The 25,469-nt window shown below is 34.0% G+C and overlaps 2 protein-coding genes and 1 pseudogene across 2 annotated transcripts; 2 read left to right on the forward strand and 1 right to left on the reverse strand.

Moving 5' to 3' along the window:
• Positions 1-233: 233 nt before the first annotated feature.
• Positions 234-3,435, reverse strand: LOC117333871. Its single transcript, XM_033893290.1, has 2 exons — positions 2,224-3,435; positions 234-1,605 (listed from the first exon to the last, which is right to left on the reverse strand). The coding sequence occupies exons 1-2, from the start codon at positions 3,020-3,022 to the stop codon at positions 1,502-1,504; spliced, it is 903 nt and encodes a 300-aa protein (XP_033749181.1). The 5' UTR covers positions 3,023-3,435; the 3' UTR covers positions 234-1,501.
• A 295-nt stretch (positions 3,436-3,730) lies between these two features.
• Positions 3,731-25,002, forward strand: LOC117334937. The gene is made up of 4 exons (XM_033894796.1): positions 3,731-3,828; positions 22,826-23,203; positions 24,056-24,166; positions 24,538-25,002. Exons 2-4 carry the CDS (start codon positions 22,896-22,898, stop codon positions 24,677-24,679), a joined length of 561 nt encoding a protein of 186 aa, XP_033750687.1. The 5' UTR covers positions 3,731-3,828; positions 22,826-22,895; the 3' UTR covers positions 24,680-25,002.
• LOC117335250 lies at positions 22,089-22,184 on the forward strand (annotated as a pseudogene).
• Positions 25,003-25,469: the final 467 nt, after the last annotated feature.

Raw genomic sequence — 25,469 nt, forward strand, 5'->3', positions numbered from 1 at the left:
CGAGAAAATATTTTCAAAAAAAAATCATTTCATAACACTATATTTACATTTGCTCCGCATTTCCCCATTGACACAATGCTAAGAGGCAGTTGCCACCATACGCCTATAACACCCAGTGGGTCATGTGACATTAAAAAGGCGGGATTTCTTTTGTTGGTTTAGTTTTTTTCAAAGTTGATGAAAATGGTAAGACAATGTAAATATAAGTATTGAACAGTGGTTTTAATGTTGTTATAATCGATATGGCAGCAAGATGTATGGTGGGCAAATGTAGCATGGAAACCCTAACGGGTTCCCATGCCATTTGCCCACCATACATCTTGCTGCCATATCGATCATTGCTTAAGTATACGTATGGTATAACAACGGGTAAAGGGAGGCAATCGGATTATATACACCACACACATTTCAAATACATACACATATACAAAAGGTATAGATCGACAATGTAGCATTATATAAATATGAACTAATATGTACTATAACGGATGTGTGCAAAATATAAATAAATAATGAACAACAAAGAGGAAGACTTAGCAAATAAAAACAATATTCTACAATCTATCGTTATATCAACTTAACATGCTAATTATACATCACAGTTGATAAAATAGTTCTGCTGGTGACAAAGTTTACAAGAACGACAGCAGTAAAGTACTGGTACTATGAGAAGGCATCTCGGTACTACTTTATCTCGAATGAATACTAAACCTTTATCGTCACTAGATGATGCCACTATATCGGATATTTGGTATCGTCATTAAACGATTCCACTAAAACAGATAGTTTGGTATCGTCACTAGAAGATTCCACTAACATGGATATTTTGGTATCGTCACTAGACGGTGCCACTATACGGATATTTTGGTATCGTCACTTAACGATTCCACTAAAACAAATAGTTTGGTATCGTCACTAGAAGATTCCACTAACATGGATATTTTGGTATCGTCAATAAACGATGCCACTAAAACAGATAGTTTGGTATCGTCATTAGACGATGCCACCATAACGGATATTTTAGCAGCACTCTGTAATCATGATCCTATAGACAAACGCGTGTAACAGAACAAATGGAATGGTAAAAGTTTGCTTCTACATTACAAATGATAATTATATCAATATATTTATACTTGGGTAGTAAGGTGGCATTCTTTTCTCTGTCTTCCTTTTGAGAAGAAATGGGTTTCAAAACTATGTCTTAGGTAATGCACATGTATACAATTGTCATCTTCTTATAACTGGAAAACATATTGACTACGTCATTGGATCAGAGCAAAATACGCCTTCACTTGTTGGGACTAATGGATATACATACAATGATAGATAACAACTTTACGTTTCGCTACAACAAGTCATGAAACTGCATATAAATTTGCAATCATTACTTTTGGCACAAACGTAATAAATGTATATTTCGCACCATAGATGCTGAAACTAGGAATAAATTATAGAAAGGACGGATTCTCAACATTGTGTAGTCATGCTTCTCCTTGTTTCGTTAAGTGTTCTGTGTCCGGCGAAGCACTGACAACATCAGACCCCGGACATAACTGACGCCTTCCGATGTCTTTCGTATGCCAACCCTCTGACTGGATGACCTTCCTGTAATTAAGATTTAATAGTATCAACCGCATGAATCAAATGGTTGTTTTAGTTTTATATCACATTGAGAAAAAATGTAACCATCGTAACCATTCCTGATACTTTTAAGTTTATAAGATATCGATATTTTGTAATTATTTTAAATTGAGTATACAAACTAAGCTTTAATTCAAAATCACCTTTACAATATGCTTTTATGTCCCATGTATTATTATTATATTCAATATTGATAATGACAAATTGCTTAAACGTTATCCACAATATTTATGCATAGAAACGCTGTTTCAATATCATATAATAAGCAATGAAATTGAAATACTGTTTCAAATAACTGATTTGCTGATGTACCTTATACTATATCAATAGTTTCGAATTAAATAATTCGATAATATGCATACGTGTCTGAATTATGTAAGATAAAGTATTGTCGAGTGAAACAGAGCACTTCTTATATAGCCTTTACACGAGACATTTGTCATTAAATGTGTTACTTCTTGAATATTTCTTCGCTATCGTCAGAAAAAATACAGACCTTTTCTTATAGAACCGTTTATACAGTTATTGCCTTTTTTAAATAGAGATTTGAGTTGGATGAGAAAAGGACGCGTGTAGAGTTACCTTGGGAATCGCCTGTATTTTGAATGATTGGCGTTGTTGATACCGATTCCTGAAAACTTCCTTGTCGAGGCGTTTTATTCGCTCGTGATTTCGTGACGTCGTCTAGAAATGGCGACTGCGTTGTAGATGGTGATCCAATTGGAACTATAGTTGCAATCAACTGAGAGTATGGTATTATGATAGGCCTACCGGTTTTTCCAGAGTTCGCTGTAACATAATCTTTAATTTCCTTGACCTTTCCTGTCGATCGATCATGTGTAATATAATTTACACCAGAGGAATAATCAGCCCTGTAACCAACGTTTTCATTTCTTAAAATAGTATCTCTATTGTGATATCCACGTTCGGATTTCGTTTGAGAACCGCCGGATGAATATATTCCTATAAGCCTATTGTGACCATCTAAACCATTATTTCTTCTATGGACTTCATCGAATGCCCTTGATTTTTTAATTCCATTATAATTTGTACCCACTTTCCTAGTGTAGTCAACCTTCACCCTTTCAGACGTATCTATGCGTTGATATCCGTGTAAGTCATAAGAATTAGGTTTGTTCTTTATTCCTTGGTGATTGAAGTTTGTCCGGCCAGATTTTGTATTAACTGCATAAACCTTTGTGGTTTCCGGTATATCGTCGTAATAATAACTTTGATCAAAATATGCCCAACCATCGTAATAAGTGTCGAATTGACTGTCATATGGCGTCTTCTGTAACGGTTCAGGGTCCTGGGAGGTAAAAACCACATGTCCTATTGCTTCTTGATACCAGAAACATACCAAAACGAACATAATCAACATCTTCTTGGATATACTGTTTTCTTTCGGATAATCTGATAAACTAGAAAAAAAATATAAAATTCAACTTTTATTCCACATCAACAATAAATTAAAAATAGGAAGTAATGAACAAAAATTATGATTGTAACAGCATCAACATTAATGAATTATGATTTCAGGACAAAAACAGGTTTCCAGGACGTAAATGTAGGCGGTATCAGCCACGATATATCTATAAGCTTCTTATGGCCACTGATATATCTATTACACGCATTATGTTTGTAATAAAGTATAACATTGCCATTATTTCTCCTTTACTTATGTTATGAAGTTCATGCTGTACTGCATTGCTGAAGGTTAGTGTATAAAACGTATACTACACTATGCATTAAAAATACATAAATTCGTAACAAAGGAAAAAAGATGGTGATATACTTACTTCAAGGATGTGATAAATACAATGGCATTCCCTGTTTTCATGACTTTATATATAAGGAATAAATTCATCCCCACACGGAACTTAATCTCGTGATGAAGCAAGTACTAGGCATTTTAATCATTATGATTGATCTATTTTACTTGACATTATAGAATCAGATGTCATTTTTAGGAAATTCAACATGACGGCTGTTACTAAATATAGCGTCGATCTGGACCGGATCCTATGATTATGCTAATGCTACTAATTAAAGTACGCCCAGACAAGTATTGTGTAATTATGGCAATTAATGATATTGTTACTTCTTAATCATCGCGTTATGTAACCGGACAGTATACAGACAAATGTCTTTGTTTTGGTCGTGATTCTGGAGGATTACAGAAAATAAGTAAGTACCAGTTTATTTGAATTTCCTTTCCTTTTTTCCTGAAGAGAAAGAAGAAAGTATCACAAAAAGAGACGAGGGGAAGGGGGGTCATGCGAAACGACGCAAGAATTCCCTGGCAAGTGTCAGATTTCATGATGAAATTATGTAGATCACCGACTTTACATATTGACCACAGTATTAATGGAGACACGGCGATATCTGGTAGCAATAACCAGGACATGCAAATGCGAACTTGTGATAATTGAAACATGCTATGTCGAACAGTGCTTCCATGCACAGTGCATTCTGGTAGATATCAATACTGACGAGAGGGAAAGTAAAAAAAGTGAAAGTTTCCACAAATATACCGAACTTAATGCAAATATGTAAACAAGACCGGAAGTTTAACTTGAAATTAATGAAAACCAAGGGCAAATATGAACAAAACATGTATTTCCACATACCCTGGGAAAGGACTAAAATAAGATAAGGTGTTTTCCTGGGACAGTTGTCAGTTCTTCCATCGACACCTGACATATACATCTGGGTCAAATTAAGATAATGTCACGTCGTCGAAACAAGAACCATGGATGGTGACATATGTACCACCAAACGAGCATCGAGCATGTCAAACTTCATTTGGCAAAAATGTTCATATCGTAGAGGTGTCAAACTCCATCAACCTGCATCTCTCTGTTATCGGTTCTGTTTCCAGACAATATCTGTCACGGAAATCGTGATACTAGGAGCAAATTATCGAATATCGATAACTAAGACATGTACTTTCTTCGGGTAAGGGAAGAAAGGATGTTACTATCTAGAAACAGAAAACCAACAATAGAGAACTTTAAATCAACATACATTTACCATACAGCTTAGTTGTAAGCCATCCCTGCTGGTCGAGGTTAGTGGCTGATAATGAAGAACATATCGTTTCATTGATTACACATTTTTATTACATGCTATATATAGAGAGGAAACTAAAATCCTCTGTAAGGTGTTTGTTTGGATAGGTCTTCAACTCCATCCAGAGTGAATTTCGTTTTGCCATAGTTGATAATTGTTTCTATTATGTACATTATATTCTGCCCTAGCACGATTAACCTATGAAAATAACATAATTGGGAAAAGATTCATATTGTTAAGTTTCATATTACACTAATACTTATAGTACATTACGTATATCATATTTTAGGAGCATGGAATCAGTATTGTGTGACGTCGTAGATAAAGTACCTATTAATAGGATCGTCTTAGTAATTCAAGGGACATGTCTATTTATAAAGTGATATTGAAAGCATTGTAATTTAAATCAGGATTTAATGTAAAACATCCTTTAATCAACATGTTTGTTTCTTACAACAATATACCCAAATGTTAATTTTGGAATTTTAGTAAATTACACGAACCGGATGTGTCTAAATTGATTGATAATCAGGAGTGAACCCATGTTTTTATAATTCTGTAATGACGGTTATAAAACAAAGTTGACATTTGAACATAATCTAATCAAAATATTCCCCTAATTATTCCAGATACACACCTGTGTTTCTGTGGTTATCTGCTGACTCATACCACCACAATCTCTATGATAAAAATACGGTTTATCCAATCCTCCTTCTTGTATCCGCCATGGAATCCAAACAACACCCACCTGCTAACACTAACTGTCTGCCCACTTGCCTATCTATTTCATCCAACTTATTTTTTTTTCATTCGCCATACAATCTGCCCACATATCTTACTACAAACTAACTCGTCATAGTAAAAAAAATGTCTTTCCTCCATTCTTTTGCATTCGCCATACAACCGAAGCAACACCCACAAACTGACACGTCTTGCTAATTTCTTCGGTTTTTTCCCATCTGTCTGCAAATCAGTGAAGAGTAGGTGTAGAAATAATTGAAATTTGAATATATCCACCTTTACTTTTTGTAAATTGCAATAAAGATGATGATGCGTTCCGCCAAATCAATATAAAAATACATAGCTGCCGATACATTAAGTCTCAAGTGTAAGTGTAAAAGCTTTGTCAACTTAAAAATACGAGACAATGTTATTTCTAAATATAAAATTTACTACTAAAATCATATTTACGAAGCATCAGCGATTGTTGTTTGGGACTGTTTGGACTATCTGTTCTATTAGATTGATATAGTTATTAAAGACGGAAAAGAAAACAAGAAAACATAGAAAGCTAAATATATACCAGAATATTAAACCAAATAATATGTACCTATCATTTTACAAAAAAAAACATATAATGAATACAAGAAATGAAATGTTTACATTATATGTTAATACAAATGACACAGGGATGTATATTCTGGATTTAATCAGTTTAAATACATACAAATATAGTTAGACTTTAAAGTAAAATATGATTCCAATTGTTTACGTAATTAAGACCCCATGTATGTACTAAAATTTCACCAAACCGCACACACAGAATCAAAATATTGTAAAACTATAGTTAGATTAATCATCACGAAGTTTATAATACACCTGTACCAGAGTAGTATAGAAATATGTTAGTATACTTAACATGTTAAAGCTGTTACATCGCCGACAAAAGAAAGTATTCTCGATTGAAAACAAAACTATGCTGTTGCACATGCTTTACCACTTCCAAACTTTGATTTCTTTATCATTTAGATTTAACGAAAAGACATAACTTATCGCACCCCGAAAAAAATCAATCTTTCTCCGCCTCTAGATAATGTAAGCTATTTCCGTCTAATAAACTATCAATCAGTTTTCAATCCAAAACTTTTATTTGCATGTTTGTAGCTAGTTTTAGGACAAAGTAACGTAACAAACAATACATTTATGAATCAAATCAATACAACATCCATTGAACTATAATTCAGAAGTACATCAACAGTATTAAGGCAGATAGCCTATACTACCCCAAGCCCATACTCCTCAGCTCCAGGGACTGTTCAATAAATAATCAAGAGTCCACTATAAACTGATGATTATTAATGTTATGTTATGGAGGGGGGGGGGGGGGGGGGGGGGGGCAATGTCTACTCTGTCGGTAATTTGGCATCTTTAACTTATTAAAGCATTCGTAAAATTTGGCCACAAAATGTTTTTCTGTCCCATTTCCATCGAGTTGTCAGTGTTAAGCTTTATCTGATTGAATGACCGTAAAACAATCAACTTTTCTAACGAATCTCTAATCTCCAGTATGTAGATTCGAACTTACTATTTCTCTTCATCATAAAGCGTGCATATTATCTTTAACGCTACAGGGCTTAATATTTGTTTGTTCGTCTGTTCAACAAAAACGTCTGCTGCTAACTGCTAATCATAATTGAACAACGCATTTAAGCATGTGTGAATTAAGCATTTAGGGCATAGTAAACAAAAAATATATAAGATGTATCATATCTTTTATGACCTTTTCTTGCTTCCTGGTGGTAAACGTATGGAAATCCAGAAAGTGTAGGCAAATAGAAATAGGTATAATCTGCTGTAAAATATGGAAGGGCGGGGTTGTTGTCCTGGTCCATTGATGTAATACCGAGAATTTTATCAATCAGACAGGAGTAGATAAAAACATTGAATGATAATTTAGTATTCAATTTCCCGGTTATATTCGCGAATTTTCGTGGAATTGATAAGTGAAATAAAACAAGTCTATTTTTGCCTGTTAAAAATCTCTTATCTAAGCAATTATCCATGGATAATTATGATCTGTTGATAGAATATTTTATGATATAGTACGCAATAGCCTATTTTAATACAGAGCAAAGAAATCCAGGAGTTGGCATCCAGCAATAATAGCTTGTATTTTTATAATAATGTGTGGTAATATAAATCTTATAATCAAACGTATTATATTTCTAATCTGTAAGAGCTTACTTATGGGTGTCGGTGATTGTAATCAAGAGCATATGCGGCCTTGGTAGATGTTACTTCCGTCTATGTGTAAGAAATATTTCATATCTACTTATCTAAGGATCAAAGGAGCAGGATATGAATCATGACGTTATACATTTACAAATTCCATTGGTCAGCTTTGGATAAGGTTGGTACCCAATATCTAAACGCCTGTTTAAGGGTATTCCAGCCACTATTTTTGTATCGTAGGTGTTGAAACGGCCTATTTATTTCATATACTACACACAGACATTACACATTATCACTAAATGGAACATTAGGTTCGTTTCTTGATAATTAAAATGTTTTACTCTGATGAGTGCATGTGTAGTAGTATAGTATGTTTGGAACTAAACTATCTTTCTCAATCGTCTTTATAAAATATATTCTGTCAATTTACAGTTTAAATCTACCCGGATATAGAGCATTATAGCACAGTTTAAGAATGATTGTTTACAGACCATTAACTGATGGAGTGAAGGTAAGTCTATTTCAGTACGAGTTATGTGTGGATAAATGTTGAAGATACAGATCTCTACATTCAGGTGATATTTTGATCCTATAAAGAGCTAGAGTACCTTTCTTCTTTTGTTGTTATTCAGACTTCAGGCGACAGAAACAGCCACAATCTGATGACAATTTCACATATTAGAATATTTGTTTGTTTTCGGTTCAAATCCCTCGTAATAAATGATGACAGGTGTTGAATATTACGTTGGGTATGGTGACACAAACATCCAGGGTAATACCAAGATGGATATCTAGGGAAGACACCAGCATCCAGGGTCTATGAGGACGGATATCTAGGGATGACACCAATATCCAAGGTCTATGAGGACGGATATCTAGGGAGGACACCAACATCCAAGGTCTATGATGAGGGATAATAAGGGAGAACATAAACATTCAGGGTCTACGAGGACGGATACCTAGGGATGACACCAATATCAAAGGTCTATGAGGACGGATATCTAGGGTGGACACCAGCATCAAGGGTCTATGAAGACGGATATCTAGAGAAGACACCAGCATCCAAGGTCTATGAGGACGGATATCTAGGGATGACACCAACACGCAGGGTCTATGAAGGCGGATATCTAGGGAGGACATTAACATCCAAGGTCTATGAGAGCGGATATTTCAGGAGGACACGAACATTCAGGGTCTATGAGAGCGGATATTTCAGGAGGACACCAACATCCAGGGTCTATGATGGCGGATATATAGGGAGGACACGAACATTCAGGGTCTATGAGGGATAATATCTAGAGAATAGTGTCTAGGGGACACCAACACCCAAGGTCTTATGAATACAGATATATAGGGGACACCAACAGCCAGGGCCATATGAGAAGTGGTGCCTACTATAGGGGGACACCACCAGAAGTACAAGACATAGGAAAAAGGAGTAGGAAAAAGAAAGGGAAAGATCAGGGTATCCATTTAGATCTCTGTCTGCATCAGCATCAGCTGGATATGTCAGGTTCAGGTATAGTGTTTACAAACAAAATGTACAAAAAAAACAACACAAAAACACAAACTTTTCTTTCCTTAAAACGCGTTCTTTTGATTTTGTTTATCTGTGCTTTGATAGGAAGAGTTTTAGTTACATCCCGGAATAAAAGACAAATCTTCCAATTACAAACTAAACTGTATAACACATTCGTTATAAGCAATGTAATATGTAGACAATGATGAACGGGAGCGACACAAGTGTTAGAGGATCAGCATAAAGGCCTGTGTGACAGTTTGTTTACAGCGTACGTTATGATCAGTGGTGAAATATAACGGGAGTGTCACACGTGCAAGTTGAAGTAATGGTGTCAAGAGCAAGAGTGGCAGGTGGATTTGTTTATCTTCTGTCGTCGTAAAACTTAATAAGAAGACTTTCGTTTGGTGACGTAATATAACATTTAGACCAAGGTTCAATATTTGTGAAAATAAAAAAAAATTATGACAAACCCGTCATTGATTCATTGTTTAGTTTTTTTTTAGATATTCCCATTAAGGATAGCGGACCTTATATTTCCGCGAAATATTAGACGATTTATGAAGTGTTTCTTATGTATACAGAGACCGCATGAGCGGTCGGCTAAAAACAGAAATTATGGCGAATTGGAAATAAAACCTGAAAATTTTAGCTAGACACTTGCCGAGTTTATTTGCATGTTTGTTTGTTTGTTTGTTTGGGTTTAAAAAAAAATACTGAAGTTTACAACAATTTTGTTAACTAAGAACTGCACTGAAAAGCATAGGTAATAAGTGGGAAAGCCATGTTGTGTCTACCGCCATGGTTGCACGTTACACAAGCGCTGAGTATGCTCATTGGTCAATTTAACGGATGTGAATTTTGTAAACGCAGCCGCGTTGAAAATGAATAAGAAGCTGGCTGATTCGTTTGCAGGCTATTCAGGCAAATAAAGCGCTAAATTAGAAAGGTACATTTAGTGACTGCTATTTTTTTACAATTTTGCATTAGAAAGATATATCGTATCGAAGCTATAGAAAACTTTCTGAAAAAAGGCAATTTTGACAGGCGCTGAGCCGGGAGTAAAACAAACACTGCGCAAGAGAAAGTCTCGCCTAAAAACGCAAAGCTTTAAAACCGCTTGACCTCCAGTGATACGTTATTCATTCCCATTTCCGGGGTCCGCTATACTAGAATCTTCCAAAACATTTTATATTGTTAAAGTCCGTTTTTGTTTGAATCATTGAATAATAGCAAGCCGCACACATTTATCATGTAAATGTTTGTGTAAATAGTCTAACCGTCTAGATACACCGGAATTCCATTCATGAAAAAAGTAGCCCCTATAGATCTGCCGCAAGGTAACGCGTTGCCATTGACTCATCCAGTCATAATCAAGTGGGCGGGGCTTATTTTTTTCATCGATCTATGAACCGAAAAAAAGGAACGAATCAGAAAGCAGCAATCTGCGTACAAACATTGAAAAATTTTAAGTTTATGTAGGAATGTTCACGAGCTAACAAAAAAAGAATTCTAGTTTATATGCCTATACGTCCTCTATGATAACACTTATATATCGTCCAGTAAAACATAATATCATTTGGATTTCTGTATGTTATTACACAATCTTTATTCCTTGTGTTGATTTTGTATCGATAACTCTACCGAGATCCAAAGCAAAGGCTCCATATATTATCGCTGAATTCCCGCATTCAGCCACGAACATGCGATCGATGTACAACATCCGATAACATAAGCTTATTTTTTAATCTCCCGCTATAAGGGGTTCTTCATACTTTGTTATGGAACTCACAACATATTCGTCAGATACGTGAATACACATATATGGTACCAAGAACAAGCAAAAATAGTTAGTGCCTTCGATTAAATATTATACAATTATTGACTGGTGCTAAGGTCAACAGTGATTTTGTTAGCACCGAGATCCTGACTATTGCCCGACGCGAAGCGGAGGTTAATAGTCCTGTCGGGGGTGCTAACAACATTGCCCGGTCAATAACTGTATAATTTGATAGACATATTGAGTTAATAGAAAATAACAAACACTACATGTGAATTGAAATTAGCCATTTTATCAGATGTTCATATACAGAACTTTCATGTGAAAATTGTTTTGTGAGAAAGCAGTTGACAAGTCTAAGATGCGGATATGATAACGCCACATAAATTACATATCCTCATGTAAATAAACCCCTGAGGGTAGGTACTTCAAAACACACTGTCCATACCATCTCATATTTTATATAAAGATGGGGGTTCGGTAGATTTGGTTTGGCTTGTTTTTGTTTAACGTCCTATTAACAGCCAGGGTCATTTAAGGACGTGCCAGGTTTTGGATGTGGAGGAATGCCGGAGTACCCGGAGAAAAACCACCGGCATGCGGTCAGTACCTGGCAACTGCCCCACGTAGGTTTCGAACTCGCAACCCAGAGGTGGAGGCTAGTGATAAAGTGTCAGGACACCTTAACCACTCGGCCACCGCGGCCCCTATAGGGGGTTCGGTAGAACACCGCCACATAGTACGGTGGAAAAGTTACAAAAGCACGAAAAAAAATAAAAAATGTATTACACAACGGTTAAAACTTTTCTCGTAGAAGGGTTATCATGCAAACGACAATCAGAAGTTCTATTTAGACGCTTAAAGGTTAAATTCATATTTAGGGGCCAAATTAAGAGGAAACCAAAATTCATTATAGTATGTCAAACTACTTCAATAAAGCATGCATCTATGTTTTTAATAAAAAATAATCACCTACTCTGAAATTATCGTGTCTACTTTGAAGTTATCATCATCTCTGAAATAATCATCTACTCTGAAAACAATGTACTATCCATCCATGAAGATAAATATATTCATAATGACCCAGTTGCTGTAGACCATTCTCATAGCTATCTCGGCTTAACATTCAGGGATGAAATTGTGAATTTTCGAAGAAGCATGTAAAATGTTGAATATTACCAAGTATAGAGTAGATAGTTAAATTATCTAATACCTGCTTCTTTGTCATACAGTTTATTTCTTCCTTTTATACGTGTGCAATAGGTATATTGATATTACTTTTGATCTAAATACGTTAAACATATTTATCGGTAATAAAAAAATATAATGCCTAATCCAATTGTAAACATTGGTTTGGTTCATTTTCTTTAACGTCCTATTTACAGCGCCAGGGTCGGTACCGCCGACCTACGGTCAGTGCTAGGCAACTGCCAGAACACCTTAACCATTCTGCCACCGCGTCCCCAATATATATAGGAAATCGGGAAATCAGTATTTTGCTCTCCTATCGTATCATAGCCTCAATTATTTTTCATGGATTGTGAGTGTTTTATACATTTCCAGATACATTTCTATGCTATCCCGATTTTCATATTGATTTCTAGTATTAAAAATAGCACGGATAATACCAGGGGCATGTGGCGGTTTTGAAAACGAGATTACTATTTTGTAAACAGGAGCATGCGGAGACACAGTACGTAAACACCTGTTTTTGACATTGTATTTGGTTATAGTTGTGGCATATGTTATTTGATAACTCAATGGATATAAAAAAAGAACAGACTAGAAAATAGTTTTACCGCGATGTCGCTTTAAAGACATTTAATATGTATACGTATTATGAAGATAAGATCATATTTTGTTTTAAAATTTTGCGTTATTTTCTGTAGTTTTAAAAAGAATGTGGCGATGAAAAATCTGAAAATAGCTTGAATATTCATTTGGAACTCCTCCAAATGTTTTATAGAATTCATCGCAATGTGCCGATAGGTTCGGTATGTATATGCTCCTGTTATATACTTACCTGAAGTGTAAGAGACGAGAAGAAAATGAAAGCAAACGTTTTGTCTTTATAGTACCTAATTACCTTTAACCCTCCAACAGAGATTTTAATCAGCAATATCACAAATTAGTTGTTTTTCCTTGCTCCACATTTTATCCAACAAGACGTTACCAGATATTTGAGCGGGGCTCGGTATATCACTACACTCGAGACAGCTCCTGGTGTCAAGGTATTAGTTATACTGTAGCTTATACAACTCCAAAGATATATACCAATGAGGAAGGTCAATACCCTGATTAATTCAATTTACAAAAGAGTCGGTGCAACCACTGCAGCTCATGGGGGTATAGCAGACAATGATGGGCTAAGAATGCTATTCATTTTGAGAGGGGTAGGTACCCTTGGACCAACCTGAATATTGACAAGGGCACTAAACGTACATGGATGGAAACAGACGACGGAGTAGTTCTCTTATAAAACGATTACACCATTATTTCATTCTATAACATCTTTTTATTTCGTAATTCCTCGTGGTGGTTTCTTTTTCAGTATATATGTTTATCTCTAGGACATGCGCCTACAGAATCTTATTTTATTATTATTGGAGTTTTTTGGAGGGGGGGGGGGGGGGGGGGGGTAGTAGCGTAGTTAGTATTGAAACAGAATAAAGACACATATCTTGTTATTTGATATTCATATCTCTTTCAAGAAAGGGAATTTAAATTACCTTGAAGGAATGTTTATTGTTCGAAGGAATGCACTTGAACAGGTAGATGAAGTCCTGGCATGTGTCACCACTTGAAGTTGTATAGCTGATATCTGTCAAAGCTATGGAAACATTAACTTGTATAGGACTGTAAATTTCCACAGATTACAACATCAGTCAGTACCGCTTACACTCAGCATATTTGGACTTTATAAACAATACTTCAATGATTTAATAATAAGATAATAATTCACTGTCACCTGATTTGAAAAATGGCACACATACAAATGTTCGTGATATTCATAAATGCAATTCACTGCAATATTACCAAACGCATCATCAATTAGGCGTATACTACGCAAACCCACATCATTATACATTCAAAACAGTTTTCCCCATTATGGATATTCATAGTGTGGTGGTTCAATTATATTTGTTACTTATTGATCGTTATTGAGTAATAAATGTCCTTTTCTATAATGCTTGCCTTTGGCAAAAAATAGTAGAGTTACCGGTATGGTGTTTGGTATGTTTCGGATGCTAGACGCTTGGGTATAAAAAGGTCTTATAGTATAATACAAGGGGCATTATATAGATGTTTTACTACAATCAAATGTCATATTTTATGTATATGTGGAAAACAGGAAATAAAACTATATGGGATAGAATAAAAATTACCTTTGATAAAGTTTTATCTGCTGAAATGTATTCTGATGACATTTCAAAAAGAATTTGAGCAATAGCACTCATGTTTTCTGATGAAATCCCCATTTCCTGTTAGTGACGGTATTTTGGAAATGATTTATAACGGACATTGTCGTATTATATCGTTTTGACAAAAAGGCATTGATTTGCCTAATGTCATGACGAATTGTCGGAAATCCGGAAAGAATGATAGGAAATCCTGAAAGTTATAAAAAAAAAATTAAAAATAGATACAATTTTATGTCAATGGTTTTATAGATTTAGTCAGGTTATAGGTAACGGCTGCAATATCATCAATATCTTGCAAAACCATTGGTAGTGTAAGTAACACTATACATTGTATATTATTTATATATGAATAAGAGTGGTTTACGTTAAGTTTACTGGAAGGCGGTACGTAGCTGTAAATAGCCAATGTTAATTCACAATAAATGTTCATAATAAAATTTATGGAATTATAAACAATATTCCCCTTTCAAAGAAATCCTAGGAATTCCAAGATCCGACACTCCCCGATTAGATCAGAAAACGGTCTTGTACTTCCTGATTGATATTGATGTTTGTTGCTGACGTCAGAATCCTATAATATATTGACGACAGAATAATATGCAAACAGCAGCGACAAAAGACTCAAAAAATATTTTAATTCGTTCATAACCCATAATTTTTTCCATGAATGATGTAATTAAGATGTTATTAACGGCTAACGTTACTGTAAACATGCATACATGTTATTAACATCTCTGAGTATTAAAACAGTTACAAATACCGTAAAGAATCTAAAATTTGTTTTCACTTCATATGAAACTCTATGAAACTATCTTAATTTTCGAGACAAGTTTCATAAGATTTCATAGGAAATGAAAACAAATGTAAGATCCTTTTATCACATAATTCACAAAATTTAAATTTTGACAGGTTCTAATGTCAAAATGGGGAGAGCTAAATCAAACGGGGATAGCCATTTTGTTGTACCATTTACAATTCATGACAATAGGTCATAATCCAATTATCACAATGGATTTCTGACTGGCTGGAAAAAAACGTCCCAGGTTATATTACACCAGTGACATACGAAGAAATATTTAACGTGCAAACTCACTGCATAACAGGCCAGTTATATGATAAATGAATATATATCTACACCATCGTCACCATCTAGAAAGGGTAGCTAGGAAATCAAAATGTACCCACAAATCTCAAAATACAGCAGGACAAATACACTTATTTCAACCTTATGAGTATTTGATGTTGGTCAGTTTTAATAGGAGACTGATACGTGTGTGTATTCTCTACTGTGCATAAGTATGTAGACGTGGCGTGCAGGGTAACGGTACACTTCGGGGACTTCAAGTCTCCCAGCAGAGCTAATATTCTAAAAGACATACAAATGAATATCACCTTTAAATACCAATAAATAGCATGCATCTTCTTAAATACATTTACAAATATGCCCTGGATGCAAGCCAAAAGATATCTATAAATAGCATAAGTATTAATTAAACAATTATCAAACCGGTGTTACGCTGATACTAAGAACATGGGGTACCGATTTAAAACAAAAAGTAGCAGACATTGTTAATCTCTGTAAGCATGATACACCTTTCAAATAGTGCAAAAATGTACATCATGAGTAATCAACAAAATCTATTTCTTTCCCAATCCTGCAATTCGTAAAATTAGATCAAATTCAATAGCGACAAGAAAGAAACAATATGCAAAGGGACATACAATTCTTATTTAACAGAAGCAAAATATAGATTCACATACAAACTGTTGAATAAGAAGGAGACTATGACCAGGTGTACAGGAGGGGTAAGCGTCGTGTGATTAAACAACGATATCCGCTAGGAGTGAATAGGGTGGCGACAAAGAAACCACCTGGCATATAAACAAACAATCAACGTGTTTTTATTTATTGTTTTTTAACACAAACATTTAATCCCCCAGAACATGTTTACATTGGAAGACTGCCAAGGTTGGGGCCTTGGGGCCAGCCTTCAAAATATAAACAATGTCCCAACACAGGGGGGGGGGGGGGGGGGGGGGGCTGCTCTCACTCGCCACACAACTGACACATGTTACACATCCCATCCTCTCACACTTAAATTACCACATAACAATAACACAAAGAAGTTACACTCATTCTCTCACCCAGTCTATCAATAAAAGATTAATAACAAACAGTTTTCTGAAAAAAAGTATCCAGGCACATAGAATAAAATAACGTGATTTAATTCAATGGGATGTGGGATGTTATTATCTAGTTAATTTGATCAGTGTGGTTATATACAGTCAACATACAGACGGCAACTATCATCGCATCATCAAAATTAGAAAAAAAAGATAAGGACATTGTTCAAGCGACTGTAGCATACTAATGGTCAATGATCAATGGTCAATGTCATATATCCCCTTTAATGTCTTATAGCAACAACAAAGCGTGCCAATATTTTAATTCCGCTGGAAAAATAAATCATATTCCTCTCTTTTCAAATATGTTTTATGTGCATTTGCGCAACACAAAAATATACACTGTTGCATTTGCAATATCATTGTCAACATCCCCGATAAGCAACGAGAGAAAATATAGCCAATCTGCATAGTAAACTTATGAGGAATGTGGGCATTCTATCTTATTTGTGTAGAAGGTGTGCCCGCGTGTGATTAATTGATTGATTTATTTATTTTTAAAACATGATATACTTTACAAAATGAAAGAAACGATAAAGTTTGCTATACGTTTCATCGATTTTATAGAACCTTAGTGGAATTTTAATTGACTTTGAGGGAATTTTAATGGAATATTTAAAACATCATATACATCATATACAAAATTTCTTGTTGTTGTTACGATCTTTTCAAATTCAGCATTAACAGGTCACTGATATTTTTTGACAGTTAAAACGTTCCTAGATGTATAACCGACTTCCATAAATCAGTTGAAAGTAATGACTAATGACAGGGCATTTAGTACATCCTGACAAATGTCAAAGATCAAAGCTGGTAAATACGTCAGAAATTTAAGGAAATGCGTATCGATGCATAACAACATATTTATCAAAATTTTGATGTTGATCCATTCCACCCGTTCAACTTATAAAATATGTATATCATCCTCCACTATGTATGATACAGAATACCGCTACAGGATATCATACACAATTAAAAAAAATCAAGATGTACTAAAATATAATTCTAGTAGTATGCTATAATATCTAATTAATTGCATTTTAAACAGTAAGATAAAAAAAAAATGTCCATTAAGATAAAAGAACTCGATCGTCACTTATTTATTACGATGATATGACTAGGAATCGACCAATCAGAACGATTCTTCTTTTCATCTCGTGGAATCCGCAATTATTGCACATAAGAGGCACATGTAAACAAATCTTACTATGTACATCAGAAAGAAGATGCTGTAATTGTATTGAGCAACCCAACACAATTACAGTTGAATAATACGACGATCTCTTTAAAATATAATACAAATATTCTACTAACATGATATATTTTAGTAACATGGTTTTATATTAGTTATAAAACATAGTCTTACGACATTTATCATTTATATAATATAAACAAGACATTGTAATAACATGGCACATGTATATACTATCAACATGACATATTCTAGTAACATGGTACAAGTATATAATATAAACATGACATATTCTAGTAACATGGTAGATGTATATACTATAAACATGACATATTCTAGTAACATGGTTCATGCTTATACTATAAACATGACCTATTATAGCAACATGGTTCATGTAAATACTATAAATATGACATATTTTAATAACAGTGTACATGTGTGTTCTATTAACATGACATATTCTAGTAACATGGAACATGTATTTGCTATAAATATAACATATTTTAATAACATGGTACATGTATATACTATAAACATGACGTATTCTAGCAGTGTACATGTACAATGTATATACTATTAACATGACATATTCTAGTAACATTTTTTATTTATACACTATTTACCTTTGCGACGGCGTAGTTCTGTTTTCACTGTTATCATACACTGAGCTACTCAATGAGAAAATACGTGGCTATTAAATTCTAATGTTAAAGAAATAATCGGTATAGCAATTCTATATAGTTTGAAGTGTAAAGGAAAAAGCAATATCAAGTTGTGTCTTGAACCAAAGTCATTGAACCCGACTCCAAATATAAAAAAAAAATCTTTACGATAGATATATGTAGTAACGAAAAACTGAACATAAATACTATAAACATATATAGTTCTTACCCAAGACAAGTCAACAATATTTATCAAGAGGTACCGAAACAGCTACAATACAAAAAATGAATACAAAATCATGTATGCCTACTGTAAACCATGTCCAGTCTGGGAAAAGTCACGTTCTTAAAATCACAACATGGCTGGTTAACTGAATATCACCAGATGCATTCAGGTATGGCGAACGTTTTTATTGTAAAGGTAAAACAAAGAGAAAGGTGTACTCTTGTCTTTTTATGTTGAAATTGCATAGAAGATGATTTAATCTTAAGAGGTATTGAAACACTAAATCCAGTAAAAAAAAAGTGATATCTTACAAGCCTGTAAATCCTTATAATGATGCAATTTAAAAGAAGTAACTTATTCAACTATAAGCATGTGTCATGGCTAACCATTGGCCTTGCGTTTGATATGCAATCTGTTTAAGATTTTTGTAAATTTTAACAACAGGGGAACACAATTATCTCATTTGAATCACATAGCAAATATGCCGTTTTGCTCAAAAGTGTCAAAGTACACAATAAGAGCATTGGTTTGACCAGATTTGAATCTATATATGTATAACACTGATTCTATTTTTACCGTGAAGTGCAAATGGCGGTTATGAATAATACCACACAAATATGTCATATGGAGGCATTTCAGATATCAAAAATGCTCTCTTATTAGGCACTATACAGAATTCAAGACATGCTTTTAGGAAAAAATGTCCAACTGTTGAGTTTGGAGTAGAAGATGCATATTTCTTTAAAAGGCTCCAAACTCGCAAGTTTAACAGTTTGTCTTAAAAACATCCTTCTTACTATGATCAGATGTAAGTATGATTTAAGAGCATTTTTATTGATTGAAATGACTCCCTATCTGTAATGTTTGTGTAATATTATTCACAGCCGCCATTTTCAATTCAAGATCAAAACAATATAAGTGTTTATACGTATATAAAGTCAAATCCCATCAAACAAATGCTCCTATCCTGTCCAACAGACACATGTGAGCATAACAGCATGTTTTTTTTACAGGTTTGATTCTTGTGTGACCTAGATAATTATCCCATGCTACATCTTACCACAAAGTAACTATAGAGAAGAAACTGTTAGCATCTTAGGCAAAATATTGGTGCTTTTAAGAAACTACATGTCCAAACAAACATTTTGGTGTATTACATGATTGTTTTATGCTTTGCAGATATCTATTTGTGTTTAAAATTCTACATTAATCACCTATATAGATGACCCTTAAGCTATTGACAAACTCCCCATAAATACATATATAATACTGTATCGTTATCATTTAATTGCGCGCAGCCGCGACTATGTTACATTTGTACACATAAATGTTCGCTGGGTATTTATTTTCGCACTATATTCCACGACCATGAATATAGCGAAATTAAATATCGTGCGGAAATTACTAACAATATATTAAAGTGAACAGTATGTAGTCAATTTCTATAGCATTTGATTTTTCTGTACTCGATGGTATGCTAGACTATTGACGGAGATAAAAAAAAAAAAAAAAAAGACAATATTGACAATCGCCACGAGAGAGACTATCCACACTTAAACACATCATGGCCATGTGCGGCTCTGTTCATGTTTTTCCCGTAAATCACAGTTAAGTGTATATAATTTACATTAAGAAGTCACTAAGTTCACAATTGTATATATGTATATATGTTTCTTTGTATAGTTATCTATCTGATGAAGTTTAAATTTCAAGTAAAACTTCTGTCAGAATAAAAATTTGAAAGTTGTTGTATAAACATATGATTTATGAAGCAAAACGATTTATAACCGTACGTACTCCGAGGTCCTTTCAGTGCTTTGGAAGATAATTTAAATCTATTAGGTTGTCAGATTTACGATAAACATATAGAGACGCACGCTTGCTTATACACACACATCACCTGGCTCACATTTACAAAAGCCAGCCCCATTTGCGTGGAGGAATACCCGGTATTTTACTCCCCGTAAAATGTTCACGTGGTAATTTACGAGATAAAAATAGGGTATATAAGACGTCCTCGCCTGCCTATCAGACAATTTGGGGATGGAAATTCCTGGTACTTTCTTAAACAACATATGCTTTCGTTGACAAAGCAATCCGACCAACCTATTTGAGAGGTACGTATCTTAGTGAACAATTTTTAATATTTCGTTTTAAAATGAATATGCCTGTTATTTTCGCATCAGAAAATATGGTTTGATAGTGACTTTATGCTTGCTCTCATTCATTTCATTTTTTTTTTTTTTTTTGGATTTTAATTCCATCTCTTGAAGATTTTTTAAAGTGTTAATGAAGAAATTACAAATCACTTAAAATAACATAGTTATCAAATAAAGATTTCTTGTTATGAAAGCTGAAAATGACGACGTTCACCCAAGATATATAAAAATAAAATATACTTAAGGTTCGTGGATTTTTTTCCTTTCCACTCTTCATCATTTCACTCGATAACAACTGACGTCTCTGTAAAAGTAATCGGGGCTTGTGCTCGGAGTAATTGGTAAACAATGTTCTCCAATGACCCACCCACAGGGGACAACAACAAACACGGAGTTCATAATTCACCGGTCTAAATAATGTAACTGTGAACTAGAAGATCACTTCTTTTTTGTATGAACCAACACGATTCAATCTTTCAACTAAATTTATCATGTAGGTAATGTGTTACCCCTCTAACACCAAACATCTTCAAAGTAGAAGAAATATCAATATAATCCATCTGCAATCAAAATTATATGTAGACATACGAGAATATGTGCCAAGTGTACGGAAGTCCTGGAGGGACAATTTAGTACCTACTTATTTATTAGTACTTGTTATTTCTTATATGTTATTATGTTGTTTTTATTATTTTTTTATTTTGTTTTTCAATATATTTCTTTTTTTTTTCATAATACTAACAAGAAGTGTTAACACTGTCCGGCAAAATGGACGGCTTTAGCTCTAACGAAGATACACACTTATTTATTCAAACGTTTACTGTTAATGCTATTTTAAATTGACCATTGGTTAATAAAACACTTACATTAATCGACATTTAATTCATTAAGAGTGAAAAATTAACTGCATTTCTCTTTCTCGTCCGATTTCCCCGTAAGATCACTAACTTTCAATGTTTGATTATCTAGATAGCGATTTCCTTTTTTAACACAATTTAAACTTTCAAGGAATATCATTACGCACCACAAAACCCGATCCAATTTTGTAGGACTTTTTAAAACACATGGTTTTCAGTACATGTTTCATGGTCGGTCACTTGTCCGACCACGTGGGCTACCCCTAGGTTCTCCAGTTTCCCTCCACAGTAAGACGCCTCGAGCGCTTCAATTAATTAAGTTGATATTTCTTGTTTCGCAATTGTAAAATATAGAAAGTTTACATTTACAAGTGAGACAGCCATCGTTTGCTTTTCTGATCTGTTTACTGTTGACATGCTGGTATCACAAATAAATAATATATTCAGATTCGAACGATACAGAGAAGATTAAAATAGCACCTGCATAAGGATGACGCTAAATTTTGGGAAGCTTATTTGAAAAAAATGTAACTTATAAGTAATACCAAATAGAAATTAACAAATAAGAAACAAAGAATAATTAATCAGGAATAAAAAATATGAAATGATAAATAAATGGTTACAAAAATGAAGAATAAATTTCCAGACAATTGACTACCCGAACAATGGAGGATGAACACAAAAAGATGAATATTAACAGAATCTTTCATATGGAATATTAATACGTAATAATATCTTTTATGCCTCTACTTTATTTACTCTATAAAGTATTTTAGTCTTGGTAGGCGGAGTTGGTTACCGACGCGAGAAGTGGGCGGAATTTGTTACCGAACACTCCTCTATTTATGGAAAACTCAGGGGGTTTTTGTTGTTTTTTTGTGTTTTTTTAATTTGATGAAGGTGTTCATAAGGATACTTTAGTAAACAAAAACCGTTGAATCCATGCATTGCCGATGTTTTACATTATTTGGATGTGAAAGGGGGGATATAGACAAGATTGATAGATGATAGATTGAGTAATGCTATCAAGTATTAAGATTTTTTCCCAAAAATATAGACCTGGTCTTGGGAAAGAAGAGATTTGTTATATCCCACAAACCCATAATTTAACTGTATATAATATAACAACAACACCAAAATATTTCTTCTTCTTTTACAGCTGGATAACTATACCAACAATCGTTCAACTCAGCCCATTCCATCGTGACGATTCAACCACAGGAACAATAATGAAGTTGTTACTAATCAGCATTGTGATGTTTATACTAGTTGGTGGATCTAGTTGTGTTAAACCTAGCAAATATCCTCGATGCTGCCCATTCAACATTGACATATGTAAAAATAATACTAATTCTGATAAAGATAAAGAGGAGAGAATATTTCCCGGATTGTTCGTGAACAAAACGTTTCTAGAAAAGAACAATAAATCAGTTGGTACTATCATGAAAAGGATGAAATTTAACATCACTGTTGCTGAAGAAGAGGGCCAACCGGTCAACAGAATAAAACGAGAAACTCGCTGTAACTGCTGTGAAACGTAAGACCATCAACAGAAATATTATTGCCTTCGTATGATGAGTATGAATATAGAAATGTAAAATTTATTATTTGATTGTCATGTCACGTTTCGATTAATTTTATTGACAGAATATACACGTTCTTGACTTTCTATTGAAATTCATTATTGAAAAATAAGAAATTTATTTATTCATTTTCCTTTTGTGTCTTCCAACTTAGCCTTTTATTTCAACATTTTTAAGGCCAATAGCATCACTGACGCGGCCTAAAATGACGAAACACCTGTACGATTATTAATTTTGATTTTATTAATATTAATTTTACTTTACGGTATTGAAATGTGATGTTACAGTGTGTCTCATGTAAAATCCTTTGGCTATTTTTGAAGTTCCCTTTACAACATCACAACACTGTGTATATTCCACAAGTTTACATGTGTAAGCAACGTTAAATCTAAATACGTACACATGTGTTATTTCAAAAATTGTTCAATACAAATACTGTTCCATTGTCTAGGTATATCGTTCCTTGCTAATCCTTGACAAAAATAAATTGATTTATTATAGATTGCGTTTCATCGTCTAAGTCATTTTCGTTGCTGATGGTATCATCATAACGACAGCTAGGCGATGCTACACTTAAATAGATGTTCTGAATTAGATATAATGTTACAGCCTTGTATTGTATTTAAAGAAATCCATAAGCGCTTTAAGGATTGTTTGCATAATATTGTTTTCATTCTGTTATTTTCAATTACGACAATGGACATCAGAAATGATTTGCTATTGTAAAATATATTTTTAACCTTAAATGGGTTTTTTTTATTATTATTATTTTATTTTATTGGATTTTTTCTCTCTTTTTTTCTTAGGGAGTTTTTCTATTCTGCCATAATGAGTGTTTATTATGAAGGAAAAGAGCACGATGTTGTCCAGTACGAAGACATTGGAAGCTACCAGATCCTTACAGAGGGCGATTGCCAGTAAGTAAAACATTAACATACTAAAAAAATTTAACATGTACCTCATTTCAACATTTAAAACAAAAAATCAGTTTCATTATCTAATTATTTTTAATATCATTTGACAATGGTAAAAAAATTACAAAATCTAATTTTAAAAAACGAATGTACATATTGCTAAAGATCATCTCTCTTTTTTCTGTGTCAACTAATGTTATTTCAATCAGGATATTCTGTAAAAATGGGAACATTTACAGACTACAGTGTGCGAATTGACGAAACTCGCGAAGAAAAATGTATAGTGAAAAAAAGATTCATGAAAAAGAAAAATATACACATAACTTTAATTATATATACATTTGTTTATATGTCTTTTACATTCTTTTTTTCAGAATTAGTGAGTGCTCTTCAAGTTATACATGTCAAACTATGTATAAACTAGTGTGGATGCTGATAAAGATAGAATGCTCGTGGTCACCCGCAATGAAATTTGTTCCCGTCCTTTCGCCTAGCCACTGTGAATGTCGGACGTAAACAATAACCGAGAACAGTCTATTTTGAGTAATGACATATAACGCAATCCGGTAGGATTGCAACAATGGTTGCAGCCGAATGTAAGAATAACATTGATTGAGTTGGTTGTGTTACAATAATATGTACGTACAATTCGTATCTCATGTAGAGCTGGTTGATATTTGTGTTCTAGATGAAAAGTGATTTAGAAAATTATTGATCAAAGGTTTTTATTTTCATGAAGATTCCATCAAACATCTTTATGAACTGATTCCTGGTTACATTTGTGAAAAAGATTCTCTATGGAAAGGTTACAAAAGAAAATAAATTTAATTATAAAGGATCACAATTATTGGAATAATTTGATTATATACAATCATAGCGTCAATGCTTCACATTTATGTTGTTCGTTATTAGCTCACCTGCCCGAAGGGCAAGTGAGCTTATGCCGTGGCGCGGCGTCCGTCGTCCGTCCGTCCGTCCGGCCGGCCGTCCGGCGTCAACTTTTCCATTCAAGCAACTTCTTCTCAATAACCAAAAGGCCCAGAGACCTAATATTGGGCCTGTAGCATACTGGGGTGAAGGGCTACCAAGTTTTTTCAAATGAATAACGTTGACCTTCATTCAAGGTCACAGGGGTCAAAAAGGCTAAAATCTTTAAACGACTTCTTCTCAATAACCAAGAGTCCCAGGGAGTTGATATTTGGCCTGTAGCAAGCTGGAGTGAAGGGCTACCAAGTTTGTTCAAATGAATGACCTTGACCTTCATTCAAGGTCACTGGAGTCAAAAAGGCTAACATTTTTAAACGGC

This window comes from Pecten maximus, chromosome 9 (assembly GCF_902652985.1).
Source record: "Pecten maximus chromosome 9, xPecMax1.1, whole genome shotgun sequence".
In the NCBI taxonomy this organism is placed as follows: Eukaryota; Metazoa; Mollusca; class Bivalvia; order Pectinida; family Pectinidae; genus Pecten; species Pecten maximus.

Coding starts and splice junctions, on each gene's coding strand:
- LOC117334937 (XM_033894796.1), top strand. CDS start 22,896: ATGAAGTTGTTACTAATCAGCATTGTGATGTTTATACTAGTTGGTGGA. Junction 23,204..24,055: donor CGCTGTAACTGCTGTGAAAC/GTAAGACCATCA, acceptor TTTTTTTCTTAG/GGAGTTTTTCTATTCTGCCA. Junction 24,167..24,537: donor CTTACAGAGGGCGATTGCCA/GTAAGTAAAACA, acceptor TCTTTTTTTCAG/AATTAGTGAGTGCTCTTCAA.
- LOC117333871 (XM_033893290.1), bottom strand. CDS start 3,022: ATGTTGATTATGTTCGTTTTGGTATGTTTCTGGTATCAAGAAGCAATA. Junction 1,606..2,223: donor AAATACAGGCGATTCCCAAG/GTAACTCTACAC, acceptor TCTTAATTACAG/GAAGGTCATCCAGTCAGAGG.